The sequence below is a fragment of the Spodoptera frugiperda genome, chromosome 25, assembly GCF_023101765.2.
Source record: "Spodoptera frugiperda isolate SF20-4 chromosome 25, AGI-APGP_CSIRO_Sfru_2.0, whole genome shotgun sequence".
In the NCBI taxonomy this organism is placed as follows: Eukaryota; Metazoa; Arthropoda; class Insecta; order Lepidoptera; family Noctuidae; genus Spodoptera; species Spodoptera frugiperda.
The window spans coordinates 12,497,291-12,520,871 of record NC_064236.1 but is presented as its reverse complement, the minus strand read 5'-3'; the positions used below and the strand labels follow the sequence as shown (position 1 = coordinate 12,520,871).

General features: G+C 35.4%; 2 protein-coding genes and 1 long non-coding RNA gene across 7 annotated transcripts in view; 2 read left to right on the top strand and 1 right to left on the bottom strand.

The window, feature by feature from the left end:
• The window catches only part of LOC118261859 (forkhead box protein L2), a 59,836-nt gene extending 45,731 nt beyond the window's left edge, over positions 1–14,105 (top strand). For 2 of the 3 annotated variants that reach the window (XM_035572864.2, XM_035572881.2), the window contains exons 9-12: positions 9,785–9,907; positions 12,772–12,858; positions 12,985–13,104; positions 13,421–14,105. In XM_035572864.2, the coding sequence (XP_035428757.1) occupies positions 9,785–9,907; positions 12,772–12,858; positions 12,985–13,104; positions 13,421–13,491 (401 nt within the window). In that variant the 3' untranslated portion in view covers positions 13,492–14,105. The remainder of the gene's footprint in view (positions 1–9,784; positions 9,908–12,771; positions 12,859–12,984; positions 13,105–13,420) is intronic. The other variant, XM_035572873.2, reaches the window with a different exon arrangement.
• Positions 1,846–2,854, top strand: LOC126912376 (uncharacterized). Its single transcript, XR_007707069.1, has 2 exons — positions 1,846–1,918; positions 2,252–2,854. It is a non-coding gene; the product is annotated as an uncharacterized LOC126912376 (long non-coding RNA).
• LOC118261844 (cyclic nucleotide-gated cation channel subunit A) overlaps positions 13,975–23,581 on the bottom strand; it is a 30,183-nt gene continuing 20,576 nt past the window's right edge. For 2 of the 3 annotated variants that reach the window (XM_050704143.1, XM_050704145.1), the window contains 7 exons: positions 22,013–22,252; positions 20,985–21,144; positions 17,877–18,022; positions 17,080–17,202; positions 16,081–16,986; positions 15,653–15,867; positions 13,975–15,441 (listed from right to left, as the gene is read on the bottom strand). In XM_050704143.1, coding sequence (XP_050560100.1) covers positions 15,171–15,441; positions 15,653–15,867; positions 16,081–16,986; positions 17,080–17,202; positions 17,877–18,022; positions 20,985–21,144; positions 22,013–22,252 — 2,061 coding nt within the window. In that variant the 3' untranslated portion in view covers positions 13,975–15,170. The remainder of the gene's footprint in view (positions 15,442–15,652; positions 15,868–16,080; positions 16,987–17,079; positions 17,203–17,876; positions 18,023–20,984; positions 21,145–22,012; positions 22,253–23,581) is intronic. The other variant, XM_035572843.2, reaches the window with a different exon arrangement.

Sequence of the window (23,581 nt, the reverse complement as noted above, 5' to 3'; positions counted from 1 at the left end):
AGAGACAGAAACCTCCTCACAATACGTGCCGTTTCCAGGAGAACTGCCAATTACCTATTCTTATTTACCTATTTATTACGCCTTATAATTCATATCTTTTTTTATTTATTTATTTACACTTCAATATAAATCACTTATGTCAAAGCAAATTTTATGGCTCTCCTGCATGAAAGTATCCTATGTGCTTTGCAACAGTGAGATCGTGCTGCATTTAAATTGTAAGTGCCTGCAGCAAATCAATTCGTATTAATCTTGGAAAATCTTGTAAGAATTTAGATCTATATTCTCCATCTTTATAATTAGAACTTATGACGGGATATTTACCATGATCACGGATTAACTGAGTTAATCCGTGATCATGGCGCTTGCAACAGTGCCGAAATATCGGAAACTCACCAAATTCAATAAACATGGTAAATATCCCGTCATAAGTTCTAATTATAGTGTTAGTGACCATGTCAGTTTAAAAAAATTCTCCATCTTTGTTATAATCTCTCATATAATCTCTTATATACATGGTGTAACAAAAAGGGGGTATACATATCAAGTGCACGGTTTCTAGATAACATAACAAACGATACGGGAAGGGTTTTTTAAACTCATGTTTTTTTTAATGGAACGAAGTTATGAATTTTTCCAATACATAAAATTCCAGAAACCGAACATCAAAATTAGGTAGATACAGGTACTAGGCGATCAGATTTACATGAGAAATGTTTCCTAATTAGCGAGTGATCCCTGTAATGTTATGACACGTTTGTATGATTTATAAAATCAAGAACCATGCGACACCAAGTATTTGGTATACATTTTTTTAAACGTATTTTAAGCTGAAACTTTGTATAGATATTCTATTCAACCTGTATTCTTCAGTGCTTCTTGATGTATATAAGTATGGGTATTTTGTTACACGCTGTATAATTTATATAACCTCTAACTTCAGGTCTGTTTTATTGGTCATAAACCATTTAAATCGACTCTGGGTTTTTTAGGCATCTTTTTAAACCCAAAATTATAATAGTAAGTATAACAGTTAAGAGGAAACGACCACGAAATGAAATTACACGCATCCAAAATGACAGTAGTTGGCACTTGGCAGGTCGAAAAGCATGAGGATGTGAAATATGCTTCCTGTGGCAAGCCGTCTCCACAACATTAATGTTTTTTTTTTTTAATAGAAATCAGTGTTTGTATTAATTTCGAGTGAACTCAAATATGGGACAACAGTAAAACTTGTTGAAAACGTCATTTTGTCAATTTTTATAACTTAATAAAGACTTTATTGATACCTTATACTAATTAACAGAAAATATCAAATTATTTTACTTATAGTCCAGTCATTTGGTAGATAAAAAGGGGGTTACCTGGAATGTTTTCCGGGAGTTTTGAAAATTGGTGAATTTATAGAATTGGGTATGCTCTTTTCGAATTTCAACTTTGCCACCTCGTACACCCGCCGCTCGCGCCGCCATATTGAAAAAATGGCGCCTAAAAACGGTTTTTTATTAATATCTCCGTTCCGACGCATTTTACGAAAAAATATTTATCTACAAAATTAAACTAGAAAAAATTTCCTACAATTTATGTATTGATAACTTTTTCATAAAATCAATAGTATTTGGCGTACGAGCGCCGCAAAGTATTATTAGTCCATTCAAATTAGGATTTCACCTCGGAATTTGAGATACCCAGTTGTAATTTTGTATAGGGTAAAACCGGGATAGATGCCGCGCTAGGATAGATCTCGTTTCTAAAAACTCAACTACGGGAGAACGAAACAGCAAATTCGTTGTTTAAATACGTGCTACATGCCCCCCCACCTCCGTGACGTGCAAGTTGTTGTGCTAGACGGACATTTCTCGCTTGTGTGTCGCAGTATATTCTCGGCGGACGCGACGAAGGCTTCAAATTTTCAAACGTAAGAATTCACTATTCCATATCTTTATAAACAGTTAAATGATTACATTTTATTTGAATTGTTTTAATACATTGGTTCTTTGTGAACACATTTAAGAGTCAATCACTGATGTTTGCATTTATTTTATTTATAAAATATTGAGAGGCATCTATCCCTAGTGAAAAGGATAGTTGCCCCGAGTTTACAAGGGATAGTTGACTTTAGGGGCTTCTATCCCTCTATACTGCAAGTGTTGCTCTACACTGCAAGTTGAAGTTGAAAAAACAACTACACTTCCGGTTTCTTCAATTGATTGTTCAACTACATTTAAAAACGAATATTTGTATGTTGCAGACCTGAACGTAACACCACCCAATATGCCATCAACTTCATTCAACTGAAACTCACCAAGCCTTTTGATCGATCCTAAGATTTTAGAAGATACTCTTATTGATATTGTTGATATAGGTGATGATTCACTAATAAGGATTCTAGATTACAAAGAAAAAGAAACACTTTCTAAATTTTTAGCCGAAGCATCACCAATACCAAAAATTCCTCTGACTTTAGCAAGAAGAGCTAAACAATCGGCAGATATTCTCAATTCTAGAGAAAAAATAAAAGAAAAAAGGGATATAGCTGAAAGGAAAAAGAAACAAATAGAATCTAAGATAAACAAGACTGAAGCTACCAAAAAAAGACGAACAATGAAAAAATATTAAATAATAAGATTAAACGAAATGATCAATTTTATTTTGTAAGAGATGAATACTGTTTTTTTTTAATGTTAAATAATTATTGCTACGTTGAAACGGGAATGTTTCGTTTGAGATGATAATTTTAATATGTTATCGCTTAAACAGTTTTTTTTGTATTTTTTGTTAAAGACATGCATAAATATAATAATGGTTAAGCATTTTATATGAAAGATAATAAATAAATATTACATTGTGATTACGTATTCTTGTTGATTATTTAAAAAGGCATCTATCCCGCATCACAGGCATCTATCCTCTTAAGCGATTTCATAGTGAGGCATCTATCCATATAGGTAGGCACCTATCCCCAAAAAAGGTGTTTCGCAAAAATTTAATTTTTGCAAAACCAGTAATGGTTAGGTAAATAAATACAGGTTCTAAAGCTCTATAAATGATTAAACTAACTATATTACAGGGACAATCTATGCAAATATGTTTGGTATTCAAATAATGAAACATTTTCGAAAAGTAGGGCATCTATCCCGGTTTTACCCTATACTTGTATATTGACTGCCTGAAACTTGTCTCAAAACCTACATATGGTAGGGTGTAAGCAACTATTAAATTTTAAGGTCCAAAGGTCCCAAAAAACGTTTTTTGCGCTTTTTTGGAAATATCTCATTTCCTATGGGTTTTTGGTATTTGCATTTAATACCAATATTGTAGAATACAAAATTCTCTACAACTTTTGTCTAAACTTTTTTTTTATACGGTGCACCGTTTCCGAGATAGAGGGCGGAGAGGGCGCGGTCACTGCACCTCTTCAAAAAAAATTTTTTTCGTCTAACCTATCCGTGATGATTGTCTATAGATAGGCCATTAAAAATACGTCATGGTTCCTAAAACGATTTTTCGTCAAAATCAATTGTTTGAAAGATAGACACTTCCAAAGTGGAAAAATTAGGTCTATCGAATGTGTCCTGCCCTCTAACTTTTAAAATAAGTGAGTAAGAAAACTAAAAAAAATAAATGCTGTAGATTTTAATGGAAACTTTCAAAGAAAATTGTTTTGAACGAGATATAATAATTAGTTTTTAAGAATTGATACATTTAAAAAAAACACATTGTTTTTACACGTGGTGGTGCAGATGAATAATACTTTGCGGCGCTCGTACGCCAAAAACTATTCATTTTATGAAAAAGTTATCAATACATAAATTGTAGGAAATTTTTTCTAGTTTAATTTTGTAGATAAATATTTTTTCGTAAAATGCGTCGGAACAGAGATATTAATAAAAAACCGTTTACAAACAATGTGTGTTGTACAAACAGGTTAGTTTCGGTAGGTTCCTGTTTCTGATGTTATATGTGTTATGTTATATGTTCCACCGTGTCCTCCGGGCGGTCTTCGCAGTGATGACACCCGGGCGTTTCCTCCCGCCCAATCAAAAACAGGATCCTACCGAAATTCCTGTGTCTGGTAAGCACCTGCGTCAGGCGGTAGGTGAGGACGCCATGGCGCCTCTCTAGCCACTCCTCAAACAGGGGACTTACCTCTGCAATGACAGCGAGCCCAGCCCTCGGTTGCGACAGTCGTTGCTACACAACACACATTTTTTGTACACGTGGTGGTGCAGATAAATAATACTTTGCGGCGCTCGTACGCCAAAAACTATTGATTTTATGAAAAAGTTATCAATACATAAATTGTAGGAATTTTTTTCTAGTTTAATTTTGTAGATAAATATTTTTTCGTAAAATGCGTCGGAACGGAGATATTAATAAAAAACCGTTTTTAGGCGCCATTTTTTCAATATGGCGGCGCGAGCGGCGGTTGTACGAGGTGGCAAAGTTGAAATTCGAAAAGAGCATACCCAAATCTATAAATTCACCAATTTTCAAAACTCCCGGAAAACTTTCCAGGTAAAACTACCAAATGACTGGACTATTATGCCATTTTGTTATATCGTATGGGGAGACTTCTGATGAATTAATTTAAACCACATATTTGTTATCTGTATAGAGAGAGACTGCCTCGTTGGCCGAGTGGTTGCAAGTGCGACTGCCGGGCGGGTCTCGGGTTCGATTCCCGGGTCGGGCGAAGTATTACTGGGCTTTTTTCGGTTTTTCGAAAATTTCTCAGTGGTAGCACGGAGTCTGGAAATGTGCCCGGTATATGGCAATAGGCTCACCACCTATTACATGGGACTTACAACATTAATTGTGAAATGTGGGTGTACATTAGCATTATGTGCCATAATGTGCACCTCTGCCTACCCCTTCTGGGATTAAAAGCGTGACGATATGTATGTATGTGTGTACATATTTGTTATCATCTTGACTGAAAATATATCTACGAAAAATTAGGGAAATAGGTCCAGTAGGTAAGTGTGCATTAACAAAATAAAAAGTGCATTTCTCTTTGAGCTAATTTGAACACTGTAGCCGCATTGCAACAGCCGCGCCACATGTCTGTAAAATTCCTAGACAACCTTCAAAACTACAGCTCTTCTACTGTAACGTGACAACACTGCGACCCGTGAACGCATCGCTCAGCCACCGCCTCACAGTGTTTCGTCCTGTACATGCTAGCTAGACAAAATTATTATGACTTTCAGACGTTTTATTGCGTAATTAGTGCAAAACACTTAAATAAAAGGCGATAGGTACCTACCTATCGCCATAGTTTAGTTTTAGTTCCATTAGTTACTTAACTAGGGGTACGGATAAGTTGTGTAATTAAGACACGTAAATATAAATGAAATTGTATAAAAGGGGTAACAACACATAATATGGTTCAATGACTAATATCACAGCTACTTATTGCACAGTGGGACCTCATTAGTTAACAAAGTTGTGTCAAATTACCTTTGAGTACTTACATTCTTAAAATTGTAATTAGTAAATAGTAATTAATCTCTTTCAAATGATGATTCACATATGTGCAAAACAATTCTTACAACCATATTTAGATAGTTAGTTCTAGGAAATTTGTAAGTGAATTTTATCTAGCTATCAAGTATAGGATGAAACACTGTGCGCCTCCCTGCGATTGGCTATATAAAGCCCCGCGCGCGCTCAGGTCGCCAGTTCGACTTGCTCGGGCTGCTTCCCTTGGAACAGTCTCGGGTAGTCGAGCGCAGCCCGACTGGCACGGTCGGCATCCATCTCGGATCCGATTACGACCGGTCTAATATTATGTTTTGTTATATACTGACTTTGTAAAGGAATTAATTAATTATTGTATATACTAGCTGACCCGGCAAACTCTGTTCCGCCTTAAAGGCAATAAAAAAGCCGATTTTCAAATTGTATATGTTATTATATTGTTTATGCTTATTATTGTTTATGCATTTTAGTACATAGGTTGCTCTTCACTTAAGTACCTTGTGATACACGACATTTTTTGTTTTATTATCAGGCGCAAAAACAAACAACGCAGATGGTCTTCCGACCCGTGAACATGCCACGTATAATTGACCATGGGAAAAACATGAATGTTCTAGATTTAAACCACAAACTTTTAAGGATTGGCCTTGTGATTTGTTGATGGTCATGGCAAATGCAAGACGTATCGGAAATAGAAGTCTTTTAAATTCAAATGGCAAATCGGTTGGGACCATCGGGATCCTCGGAATAAGAACTTTCTCACCTTTGAATTTTAGTTTCAATATCGTCGCGTAAATTATCGCGTTCATCAATATTCTAACCATCAAACGCGTACCATTGCACAGTTTTGGTTAGTTTCTGTTTCGAAGCATGATTACGCGGAGCCATCCTTTAGGCGTAAATTATGAGGTGCCAGGCACATCCAAGGAGTTTAAAAATTAAATTCGATAGTTGGTGGTTTCATCTCCATTTGTGACACAATCTTCAATTATATTCTTCTCTCTCTTCATCTTATCTTGAATTATATAGTTCAGGTCGTCTACATATTTATTCATAGTTTTAATATTGATTTCTTATAAAAAACAAGTTGTCATCCATACGTCAATTACATAGCTGTCATTTGTGTTTTGTTATTCCAAGTCTGATTCTTTTTTGTTATACCACGTTTTATCCAGCCTTTATGCCTTATTTTTATCTTGTTTGATTGAATTTAGATTTTTTAAAGTCAATCAAACAGGATAAAAATAAGGCATAATAATCCTATATCAGTTTCCAGTTTCTAAACTAGCTCTCCTCCACTTTTCAGCCAAATCGGTTTATGCGTTCTTGAGTTATAAATAGTGTAACTAACACCACTTTTTTATATTGAGGTATATAGATATACATCTGGTTAATGAGTTTTAGGGAACAGCGAGTAAAGTTCCCTAAGAAAAGAAGGATCCTCCGACCAGGCGAGGTGATCAGCCTGGCGGGCTTTCTGCCCAACTGTTGTTCGTTGGGATTTTCTATCCGTGTTAATTCGCATGTAAACTTCATATGTGCGATGCAGGATATTTGTGACGTCATCCGTTGATTTGCTCGTCGATAGTCTATGTGCGACTTCTGTCATCTGTCACTTGTTACTTGTCAATGTGTCGCCACATCACTCCCCCCCAAGACCGGAGGTCGATCCTGTCGAGACGGCTGTCGATGCTTGAGATGAGCGGTGCCAGAGCCAGTGTAGAATATCCCTAGTTCCAGTGAGTCGGAACTGTGCCGCTGAATGCCCAGTGAGTCGGGTGAGCGGTGCAGGGTGATACTCCAGTGAGTCGGAGTAGTGAGGCTCGCAGTGTCCCACAGTGAGTCGGGGAATAGATGCTGCGAGGGTAGGTGCGTAGTGGCTGGCGTCTGCGTTGACGGGAGGAAGACGTCCTCAGACCGCGTGCAGAAGTGCTGTGCCTAGACGCTGATGAGGCCGTAGGGAAGAACCAGGCTGCATATCTTCGATGTAACGTGTGGTGGTCCCTAATGAGGCCGAGGATGCTGGTTGGCTGCGACTTGATTACCGCTCAGCGGAGAAGTGATGGGTGAGGGAGATGGCGATAAGGATGACGGTGCTGATCTGCTCCGTGAAGGTTGCTTTCAATCACGTCGGGGGTCACCACTTTAGGGAACAGAGTGTAAAGTTCCCTAAGAAAAGGAGGATCCTCCGACCAGGCGAGGTGATCATGCCTGGCGGGCTTTCTGCCCAACTGTTGTTCGTTGGGATTTTCTATCCGTGTTAATTCGCATGTAAACTTCATATGTGCGATGCAGGATATTTGTGACGTCATCCGTTGATTTGCTCGTCGATAGTCTATGTGCGACTTCTGTCATCTGTCACTTGTTACTTGTCAATGTGTCGCCACAGAGTTTTAAATAATTAATCATTAGAACCTACTTATATAATTCATTATCGGTTTTCGTTAAAATATTTAGCTGTATTATACTTCTGTGGACCGTAATACTTGTGGTTTTATTTAAATCATATGAGTGATCTCCATACTGGATATCAACTAAATCATTATAACTATGACTAAAATATGTACAACTTCGATGTTTACTCTGTTTTTATTTCTTTTTAAATTTAACTTTTAAATATTTTAGGCGTACGCCTAAAATATCTAAAAGTTCTTATTCTGTAATTAGAATAAGAAATGGTATCTAAAAAGGATTTCGTCATTTCCGTGAATGCACTCGTAAATTTTTGTGGTAATCGTAAGAACGTTAAGACAGCCGTAAACTACAGTAAAACGGGGTGAATAGGAATCGAGAGGTGAATAGGGTCAGAAGAGGGGTGAATAGATAGTATGAAGAATTTCCCTGTACCTATTCACCTCTCTTCTGTCCCTATTCATCTCTCGATCCCTATTCACCCCGTTTTACGGTATCTGTTAAATGTTGATAGTTTTATTTGATAATTTACGTAGACCAGCAACAATGGCTTTTAAACTTGATTCTATACGAAGCAGATCAGGGTTAAAACTGCCAGTCTAAACTAAGAATTTTAAATATAAATAGTATACTTAATTATTTATTTATAAATCTGGACGCTAAGCTACAGTGGGCTTCACACGTTGATAAGTTGTCGAAAAGGCTCAGCTCTGCAGCATATGCCGTTAAAAAAATTAGAAATTTGACCGATGTAAATACAGCGCGATTAGTGTACTTTAGTTATTTTCATAGTATCATGTCATATGGTATCCTCCTTTGGGGAAATGCTGCTGACATTCAGTCTGTCTTTGTGCTGCAGAAAAGAGCCATTCGATCAATTTATAATCTTAGTCCGAGGAGAGTTAGGGAACTATTTAAAGAAATTAATATATTGACTGTTCCTTCTCAATACATTTATGAAAATGTAGTGTATGCTCACAAAAACATTAATTTATTCAAAAAGTATTGTGATATACATAATATAAACACTAGAAGTAAAAACAAATATATTGTTCCCACTACTAGACTTAAGAAAATAAGTGGTTCGTTCAGATGTCAATGCATACGCCTTTACAATAAAATTCCCAGCGATATTCAAAGTTTGAGCCTGAATAAATTTAAAAATGTTATTAAAGAAAAACTGTATAGTAAAGCTTTTTATAAAATTAAAGACTACTTAGATGATAGTCAGGCTTGGGAGTGAGCCGCTATAATGTCCACACAGGTCATGTTGACATGTAACACAAGTTACATTTTTATACAATTTGACATGATATACATTAATATCATTCGATATTTTTTTTTATAACATATTATTTTTAAAATTGTTAGTTTGAGAACCGTGCGAGAGTTTGCCTAGTCATTTCACTTTTAGTTAATTATGTTCTGACAGTGTGAGCATTTGTGTGGCCTAACCAAATGTGCCTTTAGTTGGTATTGTTCGTCGGATCATGCAGCAACAGCCGTCAGCTGAACTGATTGTAAACTGACACATGCGTGCTGCCATCTGAACAGGTCCGCTCAAACTGCTGTGGTTCTTTCCTCAAAAGACCACTACAGAATAAACTTGCCCGGTTCTCCGACATCTCTAATTGATTTTGTCTGGACTTTAAAAGAGACTACGACTATGACCTCTGAGTTTGTTTCGGCATTTCTTCTCAGAGTAGTCGGATAGGAAATGCCGGCCTCATCTAGCTATTTGAAATATTGACGTGTAAAAGTGTTATTTTATAATCTATTTACAGAAATAAATATCATTTATTATTTATCATTAGATACCTTAACTTAAGTTGGTCTAGTTTATGAAAATATAATTGTTTTTATGAAATCTATATTTATTACTTTTTAGATGGTTCCCCGAGTCCAGGGCCAGGTTACGCCCCATCTGCTGGTGGCTTTTCACCCAACAGACATCATGACATAGTTACGTCATCAGATGCAGCTGTTACTCGATTTCCATTTTGGCCTGAAGGTAAATAATAAATTATAGTAAAATAATAGTATCAAGTACTTTGTCGAACACGTTATCTGTAGTAATTACTTATACATAAATTCGCATAGTTCGGAAGGAATGAGAAATATTCGGAACATCAATATAAATGAAATGGGAGAGTCCTCATCTATCCACCATTTATAAAAAAATATTGTTTAAAGTTAAAGCGCGTAAATATTTTATTGCAGTTTTCAGCCAAACAGTATATGCTATGTGTACCAAAACTCAAAGATAAAATTTACCTAGGCCTATGGCTATGGGCCTTTTTATCACTCTCTGGCAATAATAAAGAAAAAATATTATGTATTCTCATTTTTGTTCAATGTTACAGATGAAAAACTGTCACATTCACATTCACATTACATTTTCAAGTACTGTCATAGTACTATCATTCTACATATCCCACATTTTTTAATATTTCAAATTTTATTTGGTATTGATAATTTAGTATTAGAGCAAAATAGACATCCGGAAATAACACATAAATATCTGTAAAAAGTCGCTCTTTTAAGGGGGGAAAATCATCCAATGTCTTATCCCGCCTTGAGCGAGGCGAGAGCGAGTGTCAAACTCTTACTGACTAAAAATCACTCCGTTTCTATTGCTGCTTTTCGAGCTAGAGCCGCGGTAAACCGCTAGGCAGTCCGCAGCCCCGATTTAGCATCATTAATCCTTCAATCTAGTATCATCATCATCATCATCAGCCTATAGCAGTCCACTGCTGGACATAGGCCTCCCCAATTGTTCGCCACTTTGCTCTTCAATCTAGTATACTGTATCTTTTTATATAATACGAAGTGTTAGACAACTTGTCAAGATTTTAAGGCTCTCTTAAGTAAATCGTGCACTTTCGTATGTTTTAAACTCGATGACAAGCCCAAACGTATTGTTTTTAGGTGTCCTGAATGTGCTCTATAGGATTCGAAACGAGACTATTAGCTAACCACGGCATAGTATGAATACCGACCTCTCCTAAGTGTTGAATGACAAAGCGAGCTATTAACATGCATTAACATGCATAAATTCGTTTTTTTTCCCAACATAGCAAGCCTAAAGCACCACATTATCTTCCAGAAACTCTGTTCTGTACCTACCGTGCAACAGAAAATGTTTCTGGAAATTAACTCTGTGTATCTAGTAAAAGAAATTAAACGTAAAACATTACAGAGCACTCACAGTAAATAATTAATTGCTTAAAGTTTGCAGCATTGAAGATAGGTTTTTTCAGGACGTCGCATAATATTACAGCGTCAATCAGAACCGTATAAATCATTCAACTCTCACTACTATTGTGGTGTATACCTATTCTATGTCAATTGATTCCCATAGATCTCCGTTAAATTGATATTGGGAAAATTTATGTCTGGTTTTTAAAAGATCTGTGGTCAATGATGCCACAATATCTGGATCATATGGTATTAAATTCTGCTCACCAACTCTTTACCTAACAATGCTGTGAGCAACAAAGATTCTACCTTCTACCCACTACAAATTGATTTGTCTTGTTTCAGTAAAGCGAAAATTTGGGCTGCTGCACTATTCATTATTATTTTTAGTCTAAATTACCTACTCAAAACTATAGCTTCACTGAATAAAAGTAACTCGATTAATAAGAAATCCTGAGAAAACTCCGTTTTTAACTGGTGATATGGTTGTCTATTGATCACTTACGCCCGAATACTCAAACGCTACTCAATTTTAAGTTGTACTTAAATATCGTGCTATCTCTGTCATTTTATAAAGAATTGATAGTGACAGAACTACATTTGACAGCGTCTTAAAATTGTGTAGCGTTTGAGTATTCGGGCATTAGCAACATTAGAAATTAGGTTGAACTGCTATACATGAAAAATTCTGAGTTTGTGTAGACGTTTGTAGCGTCCGATCCCTTCAGCGATTTTGACGCGAATGAGTACAATCACAATCGCTGTAGGGACCGGGATGACATTTGGAACAGGAGTAGTTTATGGTCTGGAATAACATACAGTCTACAAACCCCGGGAACGCCGGTGAAGCTGCTGGCAGAAGCTAGATGCAATATTTGTGACCTTCTCTTTAACTTTTACCTTAAATTTTTTGTTACTTAGGGGTTAAGTTGATGATAGTGCGAGCAGTTATGACCGGACTTAAAATATAATAATTGAATAATTAGTTTATTACTGAAATATAGGATTTTTGTACAAAGTAAATGTGCATATATTACAGAAAATAATTTCCAAATCTTTCGGCCTGTCTATGGTTGTACCCAATAGCGACATCTATTAGTAGTTCGTTGAAAGAATTCATAACACCCTCTGTAACAACTAAACTGAAACACAGACGAAACGAAACTTGTTTAAACCGGTAGAGGTCGCTTACTACATTTTTATAGATTCATTCCTACAACTCAACCATTTTTATCAACTCTCATGTTTGAAAAAAGCAAACAGAAATTAATTAAATCAAATTTATTGAGGGCTACCGCATGATATTTTACGGTGACTATTATAGGTACTTACACGTTATATCAGAGAAAGCAAGATAATAGAAAAAATAAATAAAGATACACTATAACAATGAGCGTTGAGCTTCATTGATAAATTATTTATTTCCACCCATCCTTTCATCGTGCATTATCATTTTTCTTATCATATTCAAACACACAGAACTCTATGAAAATGTCAGGACATACTTTTAATAGATGAAATAATATTTACTTATAATATCTGCTATATTACATTAAGCTTAAGTTATTTTCATTTGTATTACTAAGGTTAGGTTAGCATTATTTATCAAAATGAATAAGTTAATTTACGAGTACTGTTCTTATTTAAGACTGTGTTCAATTGTTACGACTGTTATAGATCTTCGTATGACAGCCGGGTCCGATGGCTTTATGAGCTTGCCGAGCCACGGGATGAAACATCGCCAACTTCCAGAATCTATTCCCGGTAATTTCATGATGAAAAAAAAACGAAAGTAATTTCTGCCCGATTGCCTTGATCTTATAAGTAGATTTTACATATTTTTTACTTTAAGTTATTCTAACAGTTCTCTACTACTTTATATGATTGCAGGTGGATCTCCGAGTTCCAATCCAAGCTATGTGCCGTCTAGCAGTTTTTCTCCGACGCGCCGGCATGAAGCAGTCACTTCATCAGATGCAACGAGTGCTCGTTTCTCTTTTTGGCCCGATGGTAATAATGTTTTGTAGTCGGGGTGGGTCAGGCTCAAGTAAACTGCTTTGTTGTACTCGTCCTGGTATAAAGGAGGATGTCATAGTTTCTATGAAATCTGGTCCCACTTCCAATAACTATGTGTGTTACATCATTGGATAAGTAATTTCGAGCTGAATAAAAGTTGACTGTGATGCCAAGTTCCAAATCTTAGTCCGTTCAGAGTTATTCTTTATTAAACATGGTAGTTTATAATAATATCTTAGGAATAAGAAAAGTAAAAAGTAAAAATAATTTTAATAGAAATGTCCTAATATTATTTTTCTTTGTTTGGCAGTTGGCGTAAAAGAAGAAGCATCGTCAAGTCTCGTTTCTAATGCCGCACCTTATTCAAAATGTTTTATGTAAAGTTGCTGAAGTGAAGGGGAATCACAAGACTAGAATATCCTAAGCACCATGCGTGAATTATTATGGAATTATTGACTGTAATATAAATCTCGTGTAGTGATCAGTGTATAAAATTTATATAATGTAAACGTGCATTTTAATTTGTCAATCATTATGTGATGCAGTTAAAACGAATATTTTAGAATAATTTTCTTTATGCACATGAATATTTGGACAATTTTAGAATACTTACTGAAATATTCGTGGCCAAACATGACATAGTTAGATATTGATTTGAAATGATATTATATGTAGTGTACAATTGATAATATAAAAATATATAGTTAATAGGTGTTGTTCAAATCTTGTTGCTGTCTTAGAATTAATAATAAGTTTAAAGTTTCTCCTGAAATACCAGTTAAATCCTGAACCTGCTAGTTGGGATTGGCTTCAAATTAAAGTCATCCTTAAGTTGTTCATTATACACATATTTATAAAAACAAATTTGGATACACTCTTTTTATATCTTTATTATTTTAATTACAAAAACCTACAAATTCTTACAGAGTCTTGAAATATCAACATAAATTAATTACTGGTACACAATTTATTAAAATTAAGTTTTTATAATATCATCAGAGGTGTCTTATTTAACAACAGCTACACAATATAAATGCTTGCGAACTGAACGTTACATATTTATTTGATTAAAACGTAAGGTTATTATTTACTGAATACCTAGATACATATTCATCGATTGCTCGTAAGCAATCGATGACAAATCCACAAATATAGACTAATAACGTTGATATCTGTCGAGAGGCACTCGATTGGGTTAATCAAATTTATGATAAAATGCGTGGCTTGTTCATTTTGATCAAAAGTAAAGTTTTATAGGTATACCGGGTATACGTGAAACTCATCGATTTTTGTGCTTTTGTGTCATTAATCAATAAAACTTTATATTATTGTTGTTTTATTTTTTTAAAACATTTTTAGACAGTCGACAACGGTCTACTGTAACAAAACATAATATACAAAATTATCGGTAAATAGATACATACATATTTATGTAGGTATACTTAATATTTGCCAACAATATAACGTGTTGACACATATAATATGCATTAGGTCGTCTACTTGTATAATTATTTAAAAAGTAGGCACCTATCAAAACATCATTTGCATGATTTGATAAAACGATTTTTTTTATTCCATATGGCATCCCTTAGAACTAAAATATTTAAAGTCTCAATCGATAATTTGAATAAATTGTGATATTTCCATAAATCTATTTTACGAGTACTAAGTAAGTACCTATAATACATAAATATAAATCGGATAACCATAATACATTTTAATTAATCTTAGAACACAAAAAATGTGCGTGCTTACAAATATTTGAAACGTATCTGTAAAGCCACTTTCCATTGACACTAGTTTCTATATTGTTCCACAACAACCATTATTAATGCAGTGATTACATTCTTAAAGAAATATTACATAAGAAGAACTGCACATCATTTTGGGGTAATCCTCTTGATTTGGATTTCTATATCAAAATGTATAACAATATAAACCCCACTGGCGGTATCAAAAATAATCACATTTTACAATTTTGGACATTTCACCTCACTGGTTGATAACTATTCCTTAAAAACTTATCAACATTCTCTACCGATACTTACAATTAGGTTTGTTTATTTAGAAGTATCTTTGTGGATTCGTTTCAAACGAAGAGATTTGCTACGTGGCTCCGGAGCTCGATTCAGCAAGCCAGATGATCTCTCAACACTTAGTGAGTGGCCACGTTCACGCACGGGCATAGGATGAGTCAACAGATGCATGGAAGTGTTGTAAGCCGATATCATCGGTAGCTCACTGTAACCACCAACATCACTCCTCAAATCGGACGCTGCCAACGATGTTAAGTCGTCAGAATCAGTATTTTCATCTTCCGTGTCCATAAACCTGCAAAATGTTATTCTGTAAGAAAATCTGGAAATTGTCACATAAAACGCGTACATTCGCAACGATATAATAATATATATATCTATGTACGATATCTATGTACACTAAAACGAGAAAAACATTCGCAAGAGTTCTTGTTTTAAATAGTTCCTTATATGTGTTTGCAAATTGCTCGCGAACTATGCATTCGCCATATACTATCTGGCCGTACCTTAAATTGTGATTTTGTAGACATGATACGCACCTTAGCTCTATCTTACTAATTCTTTGTTTTATTTTAGCTTGTTCTTCTCCGACGTCAGTAAGAAGTCCTTGTAAGCGATTATTCAACATATCAACGGTAGTTTCCAATTTATGCACAGTTTCCTCCATGCTTTGTTGAGTTGTTTGCGCATTTTCGAAAACGGCTTCATCAAGCAATCCATCCTGTAGTTTCAAAAGAATTGTATATATTTGTATATATGTGTGTGAGTTTACATTTTAACTATGGTTATACTTATGTGCTTATACTTTATGTGGTTATATTGGTGTGGTTATACTTTGGGTTAATACTGTATGTGGTTATACGTTTATACTTTATGTGGTTATACATAGGTATTATGTTTTTTTGCCACGTCTATTGTGACATTGTTTACGAACCTTCCTTAATAACTGACATCCACGTTCAGTGAGTGTTGCTCTGGCATCTGGATAGTCAGCAAGTGCTTCCCAAAGATCTCTTTTTGCTAAGCAAAACAAGTCTGAATAGCCCAAAGCTCTCACATTAGCCGTCCTTCTGTTACCCGTCCGATTACCGGCTATTTCGAGAACACTCACTTCTCCAAAGACAGAGCCAGCGCTCAAAGTAGCTAATACAGTTTTTCCATCATCAGCTACAACTTGAAGTCTGCCACGTTTAACTATATACATTTCTTTCCCAACATCGCCTTTGCGGCAGATATAATCCCCAGGACTAAAAACTTGAAGTTTAAGTTTAAGCACTAGTGCTTCAAGTAACCCAGGTTCGCAATCTTGAAATATTCTCACTTTACGCAACGTATCCAAGTGAACACGTATTGCGATTTCCGCTTTAAGCTTATCAGGCAAAGACGATAACACATTTTCTTCATCTAATGCTCCACTTTGTGCCCAAGTGTAAGCGAACCAACGAATCACTCGGGCTTCCAGTTCACCGCTAACTTTTCTAAAAGCCATATATTGTTTAACACCATCCATTTTGTTTTGAAACTCCACTCTAGCAACATTCATGTTCGAAATCATTGATCCAATATTTCCAACAATAGTAGCGAAAATTAAAACACCCGCTAAGAAATCTGCTACGACAAATAAGTATTCGGCATCAATTTCTGGCTGTGGGGTTTCTCCAATAGTGGTCAAAGTCAGAGTGGACCAATAGAAACTGTAAATGTACTGATGTGCTAATGTTTCATTGCGAGCTCCTGTGATATTATAAACCCAGTTGTCTGTTCCGAACCCAATTGCATAGCTTATAGCGAAATACAAACATGCATTCCAATGAATCAGGACAAGGATTGCCATAACAACCTGGAAGTGGACGAAAATTTTGTGTTTTTAGTTAATTCATTTCGTGATTAAGGCAACATTTATCAAACATTAAAATGAGACATTATTTCCAACCTTACAAATCCTGAACGCATTTGGATAGCTAGTGGCAGTCTCAGTGCGATCAAACCACTCCCACATTCGAGGCAGGCGAAATAGTCGATTGAGTCGTACAATAACAGGGCACGGCAAACAGTTCTGGAACAACCAATATTGACACTTCGGTAATAACTTAGTTAAGGAATGTTTTGGTAAACTATCTTTACATTTATGATGCGAAACACACTACGGGAAGGTCTTCATAAGGCATCATGATATTACAAAACCCTTTTTTAACCGACTTCAAAAAAGGAGGAGGTTCTCAATTCGACCGTATATATGCTTTTTTTCTATTATTATTTTTTTGTTAGAGTGTTACTAATTCAATAGTTCTTGTTGGAATTTTTTAAAAACATACCCGTCTGTTATATTGAAATATAAACATACAAACAGATATTCTGATTCTGACTTGACACGTCAGTGGAATGGTTACGACCGTGAATACCAAGCATGAGATATTGACATTAAACTGTAGGTCGGGAAATGTTAACAGACCTAAAAGCAGCGTCTGAAATTCTGGTCCTTATGAGCCATCCCCCTCCTGGTGCGTGTAACAACTTCCGACCGGCGATGTCGGGTTAGCTATACGATAGTATATATTAACATATATTATAGCTAGGTCTGTGGTGGCCTTTAATTTACATTGAAATTCTCAGTTACAGAAGTCAAGTTGTATCAATTTATTTATGACAATGGGCTCGTTTTATATTATCTATCTCTTTGTGGAATACAAAGCATTTTGTGTATTTTTATGAACGTTTTCAAGTACTAACAGCATCACAAGTTCCAGGAATCCACCAGTAGTAGGCTAAGTCAGTAGGCAACAATGATATTAAGTCGTATCGCCACGATACTGATTTTAAATAATGTTTCCTGAGCATTTTTGGATCCTTTACCATAAGACCTTGTTCAAGGTAACCTGTAAACAATAAAAGAGATTTTTAGACAATTGGTATTTCTTCTTTTAAAATGTTGAAGATTGTAACTTCGCCCGCATGGTATACATGTAGACATAAAGTATATATTCTAATCCAAGTTACAGACTATCTGTATTTAATTTTACAATTAGTAATGTCAAAATTACATAAAAATAGTAGTGACCTAGGAATATACTCGTAATGTTCTGATTAATATACTAAATTACTGTAAAGAAAGTGTATAAATCCATCTAGTAGATTTGTCTAAAAGAGTAGTAATATGCATAGTTATGCATCATGGATGCATTAGCGAAAGCGAAGGACTTTAGACTTTTGGAATTGAATCGTGCGTGGTGATTGTCTTATTATATTTTATCTTTCTTCAAGAAGGCTTTTTGATGAGAAGCGATACCGGTTTTTTTTTTTTTGATGAGAAGCGATTGTTAAATGGGCCGACGTTTGGCTCACTTTGTTTATTTGCATAGTAGTTATTTCTGAAACCTATTCAAAAGATTATTTTAAATATGGTTTCTTCAGAAATAAAGTTGGCTCTTGATTGCATAATTGACTTGACTACTTTAATTTTCACTCGATACATATTTGTTGCAGCTCTTCTTTAAACGCCTTACATAAAAGTAGACCACCAGGGCGGGACGTTTACAATAAAACACGATGACGGTAACACGTCAAATATTCTGGCAAGCAATAGGGAAATAACCAATCAATCACAATACCCATGGAATCATGTCCTCATATAAGGGCAATGCAATATTTGTGCGGAAAAAGCGACTAGGCAGGGTCGAATGTTTGTTCACACGTTAGCTAAATTTGATGACGCAAGGCGCGGCTATGCGTGTGGGTGTCAAATTGTTGATTTGCGGGCTCACTCCAAAGTAATACTCGTAACTTACAATGTCGTAAACTGTATCGACTATAACATGTCCTTCTCTTGATGGCTGTTATGCAGCTGCTCAATTATGGTGTTTTACGTACGAACAATTTAAGAAATATATAGGTACACGCAGTCTGTATGGTGTATTTCAACTCACGCCTTTTCGTTTTAAAATAATAACTATGGAGTATCGATGAGTGCCCCTGCAGAAAACAAACTAGCTTTCATCAGAAACAGGAAAGGACGGTAGATTATAGTACAAACACAAATTCGAAACGGAATATTAAACAATTCGACGGTGAAAGATACAGTGTTTGGAAATTAAGAATTGGTAATCTATTGGATAAACTTAATGTACTTCATGTGATTGATGAAGAATTTCGGAACGAATCTGATATTGAGTGAATTCAAAATGATAATGTAGTAAAATATTTTTCGGACACTCTACTCAGTTTAATTACTACACCATCTACAGCTATAAAGACTTAAAAAAACTTTGTGAAAAGAACTTTTGAATATGAAGTTCAAAGAATATGAAGTTTTTTTATGGAATAGGAGGCAAACGAGCAAACGAGTCACCTGATGGTAAGCGATCAGCACCGCCCGCATGGACACCCGCAACACCAGAGATATGTGAACTTGTATCAGTCGATGGTAAGATAGATGTAGAGTGTGGCAAAGTAATGCTTTTATTGACATGACATTTTATGTGAAGCTTGTATTTATGAAAAACAAGCACGTTTACCATTTACACTACCAGTACCAGTGTACACCGATGTTTCAGGTCCTGTCACTCCTTCAACACTTGATTAGTTTAGTACTCAGATTAGTTAGTTTTTAGATTAGTACTCATTATTGTGCAACATATGTTTTTGCTGCATTTCGAGATTATGCACAAACAAGTATGGCACATTTTAATCTGAGTATTGTCAATTTGTATTGTGATAATGGTGGTAAATATATTTGTCGAATGAAATGAGAGAGAACTGGGTTATAAAATGTAAATGTATCCACTTAACAGTGCCGCATACGCCAGCGTTGAATGGTGTAGCAAAAAAAAATTATAAGAACAAAATTGAAAATGACTGTACTAACTTCTCCATATAAAAATAAAAACATGAATACAGGGCAAGAGAATAACACCCAGGTCTTTAAAAAAAATATACATAGGTTAAGACAATACGCGTTGTTTTCTACCCAAAAATGAGTACTTTCTGTTGTTTTCATTTTGAGAGAGAGAATCTAACACACACTGCATAAACACTAGGCGCCAAAGATCCGGGCGACGTCAAATACAATCAGGTTTCGCAACGCAATGTTTTTTGTACATTTGAGTCGTTTCCAAGTAAACCTTAAATGGAATACTTTATAAGGGTGAGTGAAGTTACATAAACGAAATTCTTGACTGTAATATTATAGGCATATTTTACCTATATTGCAATATTATACTGCATACCTCACGAATCAAATCATCATCCTAATGAAATGAAATTGTTTCCGTAGCACTACCATTTTTTATTCAATTGGTTATCATGTTGTTTTTTTTGAGACTTTTATTTTTAAGTTATAAAGAAATTCCTGATTTTTGAAATTATCACAATGATGCCACTTCATGAAGTCACTTTCTGTGCTTATAATACATAGATTTAATTATGCAATTCAATAAAAATGCATAGCGACGTTTATCTTCCAAAATATAGTAAAAATGAAGTTAACATTCGCTCTGTCTTTCGCAAAGAGCTATGCAACGCCCAGCATGTAAACAAAGCTTCAGATTAGTCAGTTAATAAAGTTATCGAGCTATTTATAGAAAAAGCCTTGGGGAGCCCAAGAAAGCTTGTCGGGAAAGTCTAGTATCATGTTGAATATATTATATAAGGTGTGTAGCAGTTAAGTCTCCTCCTCCTGCATTACAAACTGACCGACTAAATTTCTACGCCTCCTTTCACTCTCGAGTAACTCTCGAGAGAGGCTTAATACAGGCTCCCTTAATACAGGCTCGTTGCAGTTTAAAATATTATTCTTCATTACCCGTTACTTCTAAGAAAATGTTACAGAATACAACAAATTACCTTCATGAATGTGCACGATAGTATCAAACACATAAATAGCATCACAGAGGTAGTCCAGCACAAACCACAGGACTGTTAGTTTATCCAGTTCCCAGAAGACAGCTCGCCCAATGACAAAAACCATGTTGTACAAAATAGCTAACGACACCACCGCCAGCCACTGTAAAAATGTATTCATTATAAAATATGTAATGTACAGATTGAAACAACACACAAATTTTATTTACGTAAATATACATATAAAAACTAAAAAAATATGTACAGGAAGTAATGAAAAGAGAAAAGTAGAAAACAATATTTAGGCGTCAAAGTATTCATCACTGTCACTGGGGTACGTTCGCAGAAGACTTACAGTGCTTATTTTTTGACCGAAGACCGAAGCTGGCTATTGACCCCCTGGTCCCCTGTAGAGTCGATAAGATTACGCCCAAGTGTATCGATCCTCGGCTCAAAACAATGTTACCTACTAGACTAGAATATTTACGCTGTTTGAGGGGCTCCGCCGAGAAAGCGGCCGCACCAGCGCATGCAGCGGTACTTAGAAGATGAGACACGTAAAGGTTTTTACACACATTGCGTATCACACCAAAGTCCTACCATCTTTCAAGACAGCAACAAAATACAATTTGGTCTCTTGCCATCACCGACATACCATCTGGTCTCTTGTCGTTAACATGCAGTAGTTGCAAAATGCATGTAGTTGTAAACGTGCGTTATCAAAACGCGCGCTTGGCGCTAGCCATCTGAACTTAGGCAGCTGGGTGGGATGCACCCGGTTTAAGTGAAAGACTTTCGTTAATCCTGTTCATAGATTTATATTATTTCCGCGCAGTGTGGCGCGTTCATTTGTACTTAGCCTAGTATGCATCTTTGTTTGTGTCCTTTTGCGAAACATTTAATTATGTAGCAATATCTCCATTGTTTGAATGGTGGATTTAGATATACAGTATGATGAATGACTCACAATGAACACTTATTATTTATTATTATTTTACTTATTTATGTTAATAAAATGAGTTATTACTTACATGGTAATGCCCCGGGAGAGTAGGGTCGAATGCAAGTTTCAGTCCACATAATAGTTTGGATCGCTTGGCTTGGTACAATGGCTCTTCTGGATCAGTGAATGTCTGCGCTGCAAACTTATCTAGAAACCAATCTGGTGTTTTGGAGTTGCCTTCTCCACTGATACGATAACGAAGATTTCGAGTTACTTTTGAAAATTGTCTCTGCATCCAGTTACTACTAGTGTTATCTTCATTGGCCGCCTGAAACAACAAAATATAAAAATGTCGTATTATATTACTGAAGCTCGGCTGAATAGATTTTCGTGATCTTTGGTTTGCTGCCTCTATAGGTACCGGTAAACTATGGCAACTTTAAACTTTAATACTATAATTCGGTATACTATTTATCTAAAAATCTACCCACTAGAATTCTGTTTTGTAATAGAAGTATTTTTTAGACATTAAAAGGAATATTTACTATATTTTACGTAGACGTAAGACTGCTATTATGCCAGTAATGGCCGTCACAATGTATGCGTGAAAATGAGCTAAAAGTTAGTTGTTCCTAAATTGTGCTTACCAGCCTTAACTATTTGTCACAGGTGAGTGAAATTTTGATCTTGTATGTATATTATAGTTGGGATTACTGTTGTAATGTCAGCAATTGCTTACTTTAATTTATTGATAAATAATCGCTTCGGTAATGTTGACACAGGTTAGGTAAAGTTGCCACTGCCTGCTTTGTGGCATTTACCTACAGTTAGGGTTGGCAATAAATGTTTTTTTCTTGTTTGTGTGTATGTAACCATTTTCGAATACCTAAATTTACAGCATAATAGTGAATATCCTGGATGATAAGATATAATGTATTTAATAATACCTTTTGTTTTACAGCCAAAATGGCTCCCATGAAACAAAACCGCAGAAAACTCGGAGCTAGACACTATAAAAATTATACGGAAGTGATGTTATATTAGCTATGGAGTAGTGAAGTCATAAAATTAAAAAGTCAAGGATTAAACATTATTTTGAGCCCTTTTTAAATTTTAAACATAAATACCCTTAAAATTTTAGAACTTAATTTAGTTTAAAAAGGAATAATATTTATGTTAGAAATTTGTGCGTTTTTTTATTTAGGTTTAAGTTTATTAATTTTTTTTAAATATACATGTCATAAAAAAGTTCCTCCTTTTTTGACAACCCCGAGCGTAACAAATTATTTGTATGTAAATTACGATGAAACCCGTGGCAACTTTCCCTAATGTCTGTGTAGCCGTTATCTTTATAGATTTCCTCATACTGTTTGCATTTTAATACGAAGTAGTCCTAGATGAAGCCCTCTGTACCTCAACAACTCTTCAATATGCAATACACGATGAATACGGCGCGTAGGTAAAGTTGCCAAAAATTTGGTATCTTTACCCATGTTGTTTTTCTTTACTACGGCTAAAATAAGTGTTTGTATTTAATGACGATTGCGGTAAAGTGAGCCAGATAGACTACAATTCTAAATATATAGTTTTGGTTTCTATGCGTCTTATGGTTAAAAATATATTTCGTGTTTTGTTCTAAAATATGGTAAAGTTGCCA